Raw genomic sequence first — 7,935 nt, 5'->3', positions numbered from 1 at the left:
ACGGCTCTCACGTCCCACTTCTTCCTGGGTGGCGTGGCTGCCAGGGGTCCCTGTGGGGAGAGCGTGGCTGCCTTAGCGAGGGGACTGGCAGGGGTGGGGGTGGTGGGGGTGGTGTTGGATTCTTAGGCTCTGCTTTGAGCTCCCGCCCAGAACCCCCACTAGCCCGGGGCCTGAGAACAGCCACTCCGCACTCACTCCCCGGAGCCCACGCTGGCCGCCAAGCTCCTGCGGGAGAGAAGAACACGTGAGCAGCTAGCGGCAGAGGACAACCTCTTCCAGGGCACAGGTTTGGACGACGGCGGGGTGAAGGGTCGGGTGGGTGCCAAAGAAATCAGGCAAGAGGAGCCTGGGTCCCAGAGGGACCCCCACACTGCCCAGGCGAGGGGCCTGACTCTGGATCTGGTGGAAACACAGCTAGTCTCTGCTCCTTGAATGGGGGGTGGGGGCGGTCAGGGTGGGCTACAGTTCCCACAAGGGGCAGGGACCAGGGGCCGGACATCTGGGCTCCCCATTGGCAGGGGCTGGCTTCTCATTCCCCCAGGAACACCGGGGGACTCAACCCGTTTGCCTGGTGTACTAAGGCCAGAAAGCAGTGCCCCTTGAACCACCCAGGCGAGAGAGGAAAGGTGGGAGATGGGGTGAGTGCCTTAACAAGGCAGGTGCCAGAGGACCAGGGCAAATGCCCCGCGCCAGAGCTCAAAATGGCGCCAGGCTCCTCCTCGGGAGGGGTGGAGGCCATGGCAGTCATCTGGGGCAGGGGAGGCACTCTGCGCGCAGAGCGTCTGCAGTGGGGACCCTGGGGGCAGTGAAATCAGGCTGGGGAGGGATGTGACCCCACTGCACCCACTGGTGCCTCAGACTCCCAGTGGGGGCCCACACCCAGGTCCAGACTGACCCAGGGGCCTGGACAGTGGGGCCCAGAAGGGGTGCAAGACCCCCAGACCTGAGGGAGCTCTCCAGTGGGGGCTGTCAGCCCTGGACAGGGAGGGGAGCATTCCAGCACCAAGTCCTTCCCCGGTCGTGCCTTCCCAAGCCTGGACTTCCGGCCCCTGCGGTAGCCCTGGCCTCTAGCCCTGCCCTGTTCGGCCCCTCTCTCTCCTCCCTTGGCACTCGCCACCCCCAACGTCTGTTCCCCCTTCTGCTCTGGGGACTTTACAGCCAGCGGGGAATGTGGGGGCTCTGATTCCTGGACCCTGAGGCCTAGGATGGCAGTGGGAGCCAGGTGGGCTGAGATTATCAGGAAGTCCTCAGAAATGCGAGCACACGGGGCCCTCCCATCCCAGTCGGGACACCAGGGCTTGACCTTCTCAGCCCCACAGGCATTCCACACCAGCCTCCCAGCCCAGGCTTCCAGGCCCCAGGCATCCCCACCGGGGTCCCTCGGACGGTTCTCTGGGTTCTGCGTCTGGGTGAGAAAGGGTTAAGGGTGGGTGGAGGCTGGGGGTGGGTGGCAGGGAGGCCTGGGTGTTTGGTGGTAATCCCCCTCCGTGCCCTGGGTGTGGAGAACGAGGTTAGGGCCCCATGTGGGAAAGAGGCCTCCCCTTGGATCCCCGATCCCCGTGGACCTGCCTCCTGCTTCTGACCCCCAGGCCCAGCACCCTTGCTCTCCCCCCAGGTCAGGCCTGCTGCACTGCCCGCTCTCCTCCAGCTCTGCAGGTGTCTCCGAGGTCCCGGCCCCCAGGCTCCCAGGCACCCGCTCCCCCGACACCCTGTGGACTCCGGTTTCCCAGCCGCCATCTTTCTGGGCCTCGTGGTCTCCCCTTGCGTCCTCCTCGCCCCTCCTGGTTCCTCTCCCTGCCTGGCCCTTGCCCTACGCTTGCCTTGCCCCCTCTCCCTCCATCTATCTGTCTGCGCCCCTATCTGTCCCTGTCTCTGTTGCTTTGTCACAGAGTGTTCATCTGTCTGTAACTCTGTCTGCCCTGCCTTGCTCCCCCCTTCTCCCCCTTATCCTTGCTCGAAGTTTCCCCATCTGTCCCCCCTCCCCGTCCTCTCCCCAGGGCCCCCTGCCCCTTGACACTGACTGATAGCGCCGGGGTGTTAAGCTACGGATTAGTTCAGGCAAAATTCTCGATTTTGCTTGCGTTCTTTCCCCTTTGGCTTATGTAAACAGTAATTCTCCCCAGATGGAACTATTTTCCTCGCTCAGAAGCAGCCGGGAGAGGTCTGGGGCAGGGCTGGGGGTGGAATGCCAGGGTTCCTCAGGGAGCCTGGAGAGCGGGGTGAAGGCTGACCTCGGGGGGCAGCCTGAGGCCCCCAGCCTGGCCACTCCTCTCCTCCGCAGGTACTTGCCTCTGCTGGAACCATGCCCGTGACCTTTGCCCTCTGGCTCCTCCTAAGCCAGGCCAGCGCGGACCCGTGTTACCACCCCGGGGGCCGCCCCCGCTTCTGCCTTCCACCCGTGACCCAGCTGGCTGGCATGGCCGCCTCCTGTCCCCAGGCCTGTGGCCCCTCCCCAAGCGCGGATCTCGGCCCACGGGCCCCCTGCAATGGCAGTCTGACCCTGGGCCTGGGGGCCCCTTTCCTCCTGTCGTCCGTCAGCCTGCGCTTTTGCACCCCAGGACCCCCAGCCCTGGTCCTGTCTGCTGCCTGGGCCACCGGAGGGCCCTGGAGGTCACTGTGGCGCAGGCCCGCCTGGCCAGGGGCGTTGGGAGGGCCCGAGAGGGTGACTTTCAGGGTCCCAGCGGGCCCGAAGGCCAGCGTGGTGGCCAGTCACCTCCGCCTGGAGCTCGGGGGCCGTGGGGGGCTGGCAGCCGCAGGCGTGAGAGGCCGCTGCCAGTGCCACGGCCACGCGGCCCGCTGTGCTGCCCGCGACCGGCCGCCCCGCTGTCGCTGCCGCCACCACACCACCGGCCCAGGCTGTGAGAGCTGCCGGCCATCCCACCGCGACTGGCCCTGGCGGCCTGCCACGCCTCGGCACCCTCACCCTTGCCTGCGTGAGTCCTGGGGCCGCCCTGACCTGCCCTGACCCGGAGCTGGGCCCGTGGTCCAGCAGCCGGGCCGTGTCCCTGAGGGCAGAAGGCTCTCTCCTACCCCAGAGCTGCCTGCCCCTTGCTTCTCCCCACACTGTCCTCCGGCAGCACCTCTCTTGGCTCCCCAGGCTCTCCCCTGCCACCTCTGCTGCTTCCATGCCCACCCGGGTGCTCCAGCCTCTTGGTAACACCTGATCACAGTGACGGTGATGTGCAGGACACTTTCTGAGCCCCCACCCGGGGGTTGGCTTGGCGCGGGCGCTCAGGTGGTACTTAGTGAGAGGCTGCAGAAACACAGGGCAACTGGATGTTTTTGGACTCATCAAATCAACCACGTTGGGGGAAGCTTTTATTCATTAGACACATTTTTATCCAGCACCTACTATGTGCCGGGCAGTGATTGCATCTGGCCCATTTTACAGATGAGGAAACTGAGGCTAGAGCTGGGGAGTTCTGTGTACCAAGGACAAGCAGTCAGCAGGTGGCCGGGCTGGACCGTGAGCTCAGGAGGATGATCCCAAGGGTCCTAGCTTGTCCTGAACATGCTCACACTAGATGTTCTAGGGCAGCAGATGGGCACATGACCTCAGGAGCCTGCCAGACTGCTTGGGTTCAAGTCCCAGCTCGTCGGCTTCCTGGCTGTGTGACCCCCCCCCACAACTAGTGACCAAACCCCTCTGTGTCTCCATTTCCTCGTCTGTAAAGTGAGGAAAACAACAGGACTTCCTCTACAGGCTGCAGTGGAAATTCAAATCACGGATATACATAAAGTCCTTAGGATGCAGCCCAATACAGGACCTAGCACAGAGATCCTGTGTTGCTCTTTTTAAATGTTTCCCCAGTAACTCGAATAAGTGGTAAGGTTTGAGAGTCACTGCCTTTGAAATCTGATCGATGCTCCCCAGCAAAATGTACATGGTAGGTGGTCCTCCTGCAAGGAAGTAGATACTATAAATGTCATCTTATAGCAAAGGAGTCTGAGCTGCAGAAAGGAAGCATCACTTGCCCACGGAAAGAGTGAGACACTTCCACGCGAGGGCCTGACTCTGTAGCCCACACCCAGAGTTGCCACTCTCTACACCCTACGTGTTCATCAGTCCCCTCGGGCTCATCCAGCTCCAGTCCAGAGCACCGCCCGTTTTAAAGATGAGAATGAAGGGCTTCGGGGACCACAGTCACCCGGGGAATCCCAGGCAGTCTCTCTCCTGAGGGCGGTGGGGGGAAAGCTGGGAAAGGGGAACGGAATGGCTGCCTGAGGCGCACTCACTCCATCTTGTTCCCAGCCTGCTCCTGCAACCAGCACGCGCGACGCTGCAGGTTCAACTCTGAGCTGTTCAGGCTGTCGGGCGGCCGGAGCGGGGGCGTGTGTGAGCGGTGCCGCCACCACACAGCCGGCCGGCACTGCCATTACTGCCAGCCAGGGTTCTGGAGGGACCCTGGCCAGCCCGTCAACAGCCGCAAGGCCTGCAGGCGTGAGTGCAGCCTGAAGCCCCGCCTAGAGGGAAAGGGGGCAGGCAGCTCTGAGGGAGGAAGGGCTGAGGGCCAGATCTATGGGGCCTGAGGGCGGAGGGGGCAGGGAATTCCAGCCTCCCCAGTCTTGGGGAGGAAGAGGCTGGGAGCCCGCACCCCACCTCCCCAGCTCCTCTCCTCACGCAGCCTGCCAGTGCCATCCTATTGGGGCGACAGGCGGTGCCTGCAACCAGACCAGTGGGCAGTGCTCCTGCAAGTTAGGGGTCACTGGCCTGACCTGCAACCGCTGTGGTCCTGGCTACCAGCAGAGCCGCTCCCCCAGGATGCCCTGCCAGCGTGAGTCCTGGGGGCGGGGCCCTGAGTCCCAAGTTGGGTGGGAAGGAGATAGCCAGACCTCCAGGGGGCAAGAGGGGTGAGGACCGGGTCCCTGGGAGACGGAAGCTAGAGACTGGAAGCCGGACTCTGCGGCCTTGGGGAGGCGAAGACTGAAGTCCAGTCTCTCACCCTGTGGAGGAAAAGGCTAAGAGCCTGGATTCCTGGGTCTGAGAGAGGTCTTAAGACCGGGATTCCTGAGTCCAGAAAGTGGAGAGGGATCAGAACTCCAGGTACTGGGGGAGAAAGGCAAAGTGTGCTTCCACTCTTGGGCCTCAGGGGACAGACTTTACAGGGTATGGATGCCCGGTTCCCTTGAGGGTAGCGGGGTGCTGGTGGGAGGTGCTAAGAGGCCCTACCTCTCCTCTCCTCTCTCACAGGAATCCCAGAGGCGACAACCACCCTTGCTACAACCCCTCATGCTTACAGCTCGGGTAAGACAGGCTGGCCTACAAATTCCTGGTAGCAAGAAGGAGAGGGGATGAGGTGATTGGGCCACCAGGCAGGGATCCAGGGGTGGTCCACTGAGCGCAGTCCCAAGGGTTCAGGCACCCTAGCTGTCCATTAAGATGGATTGTGGGGGATGGGCAGGGGCAGAATGCTGTAGTCCAGGCCTCAGGAGCCTGACCCTCCCCAGACCCTCAGTGTCAAAACTATTGCAATACCTCGGACACCAGGATACACATGAGCCTTCGGAGGTACTGCCAGCAGGACTACGGTGAGTGCTGGGGAGAACAAGGGCCAGCGGGCGCACAGGAGCTCTGATCTGCCTCCAAGCCACTCTCTTCTCTGGCCTTCACTTTCCTCATCTTAAATGGGAAGGCGTGCTGAACTCTAAAGGGCCTGTCCTGATCTAGAACCTAATGGGACAGCAGACAATGGGCAGAAGGGGGAGTAGGGAGGGTTACTCCCTACCTTCCTAAGTCTCCTCTCTCCCCACGTTCTTGGTCTTGCAGAGTTTCACAATCTCCTTCAGCCTGACGTCCCCGAGTGGGGGAGGTGGCCTCCTGAGGATGGAAGGAGAAAGGCAAATTGGTTGAATGGAGGGGACCCTTGGGCTGTCTTGTCTGTCTCAGGTCCTCTGCCCTCCTTCAGGGCTGTAGCCCCATTCCCACAGACTTCCCCAGAGTTTCCTAATCCGCCAGTCTACACCAGCCCCCTGAGTCCAGGGCCTATGACCTCAACTCTCTTGGACACTTGAGTTCAGCCCAGCCCCAGTTACTCCCCTCAATGGTACAGGATCCCAGACCTCCCCTCCCTGAGGCTCACCATCTGGCCACTAGGATCCTTGAACTCCAAATGTGGAGGCTTCTCCCCCCACCTCCCACCGGGATCTTCTAGCCCATAGATTCAGCTTGCCCACCAGAGGGCTGCTGCCAACAGATCTCATCTATCCCCCTTAGAGGGGACACTTCTCTGAATCACCACTAGTAAGACCTCAACCCTGGGCTTCCAAGGACTGACCTCCTTCTGGCCCTCAAATCCATCCTAGATGCAGATCCCTCCTAGGGCAATCTCTCTGTTTTCCAAGGGCTCTGTGTGCTCCTAATACTTTCTGACTCTCTGGCATTAGAGACCTGGACCTGCCTTTTCTACCTTGTTCCAGCCCCACCCACTGCAGGGTCCCGGGAGACCTCTAACCTTTAACTCATTCCCATACCTGCTGTTTCTAATATGATCTCAAAAGCATCCCTGGTGGTGCTTGCATATTTCCTGGTGGGCACCTGGGTTCCTGGCCCAGCCTGACCTCCACTCCAGAGGGATCGCCCACCCACACCTCCCCTTCACAATCACAATCCTGGGACCCAACCTCACACTCCAAACGCCCCGCCCTCCTTGCTTTGACCCGTGTCCTTAGAAAGACCTCACTCTTAACAGCACAGGGCCTCTCACCCTCAAAGCTTCAAGGTCTCTGTTCTTCCTGATGCGATTCTGGAAGCCCACCCTTGCGTCCCAGGCCCTTCCCCACCAAGACTAACCTCACGGAGCCCTCAGGCTATCCCCCGACCTAGGCCTGACCTCTCCCCTTCCCGCAGTGCTCCACGCGCAGGTGCTGGCGTCCGAGGCCGCAGACACGACATGGCAGCGGCTGGCCGTGCGCGTGCTGGCTGTGTACAAGCAGCGAGCGAGGCCCGTGCGCCGTGGCAGCCAGGTCGCTTGGGTGCCCCGTGCCGATCTGACGTGCGGATGCTTGCGCCTGCGCCTCGCCAACCACTACCTGCTGCTGGGCAGCACGGCTGGCGGCCCAGATCCTACACGCCTCGTCCTCGACCGCCACGGCCTCGCGCTGCCCTGGAGGCCACGCTGGGCCCGGCCGCTGAGGCGGCTGCAGCAGGAAGAGCGCGCCGGGGGGTGCCGCACCCTGCGGCCTTCGACCCCGAGCCCCGAACCCAGGCTCTAGAGCCGAAGCCCCACGACCTCGAATGCCATCGAAGGAGCTAGAAGCAATCAGGGGAGGAGTGTTTTACCTCGACGCTGAGGCGTCCCTCAGTGAGCCAATCAGATGCCACGGAGCCTCAGCGAGCCAGTCAGATGCCACGGAGCGCCAGACGTCACTGGCATGCGTCAGCACCCAGGAGTTGGGAAGGCCCTAACTAAAGGCGGTAGAACTCTTGCTCTCTGGCTCGGACACTTGACCTTTGCCTTATGAAGCAAGTCCCCTCAATAAAGTCTCAACTCTTGAGGAATCTCGGCTCCAGATGCCTGATCTGTGCTGGACAGTCTAGGAGGGGCAAGTGAAGAAGGCCATGAGGAAAGTCTTGAAACCAATCATGGCTACAGAGGCTAGTCAGAGTTGTGTTGCTTAACCATTGGCTAAAGCCAGTGGAAGGGAGGGTGGCTAGAAAAGGCGGGAAACACACCTGAGGAAAGCACAGCAGTGTCGCATTTCTAGAAAGTTCCAAGTTAAGAAACACTTGATTCCTAATGGCCCCAGGATGGTCTTAGAAAATAATAGAACTTTGAGTGACTATCTGAAGAGGGTTCTGTTGGGTCCATCCGGTCTTGAACCAAAGGCTAAACCCTTTCCTGAGAGAATAGCCAATTGGGAGCCACAGAGCAGTCTGATTTCATTTGCTGCTAAGCAGAATTGTATTCCACCCAGCAGTTGGGTACCTACAGACCA

At 61.3% G+C, this 7,935-nt stretch overlaps 1 protein-coding gene across 1 annotated transcript; it reads left to right on the top strand.

Annotated features, from left to right (window-relative positions):
* Window positions 1–2,302: 2,302 nt before the first annotated feature.
* Window positions 2,303–7,212, top strand: NTN5 (netrin 5). Its single transcript, XM_052656480.1, has 6 exons — window positions 2,303–2,933; window positions 4,253–4,441; window positions 4,626–4,775; window positions 5,192–5,245; window positions 5,449–5,529; window positions 6,848–7,212. The coding sequence occupies exons 1-6, from the start codon at window positions 2,303–2,305 to the stop codon at window positions 7,210–7,212; spliced, it is 1,470 nt and encodes a 489-aa protein (XP_052512440.1).
* Window positions 7,213–7,935: the final 723 nt, after the last annotated feature.

Source organism: Budorcas taxicolor, chromosome 18 (assembly GCF_023091745.1).
Source record: "Budorcas taxicolor isolate Tak-1 chromosome 18, Takin1.1, whole genome shotgun sequence".
Classification (NCBI taxonomy): Eukaryota; Metazoa; Chordata; class Mammalia; order Artiodactyla; family Bovidae; genus Budorcas; species Budorcas taxicolor.
Note: the sequence above shows the minus strand (reverse complement) of the source record. Positions and strands in the feature narration are given on the sequence as shown.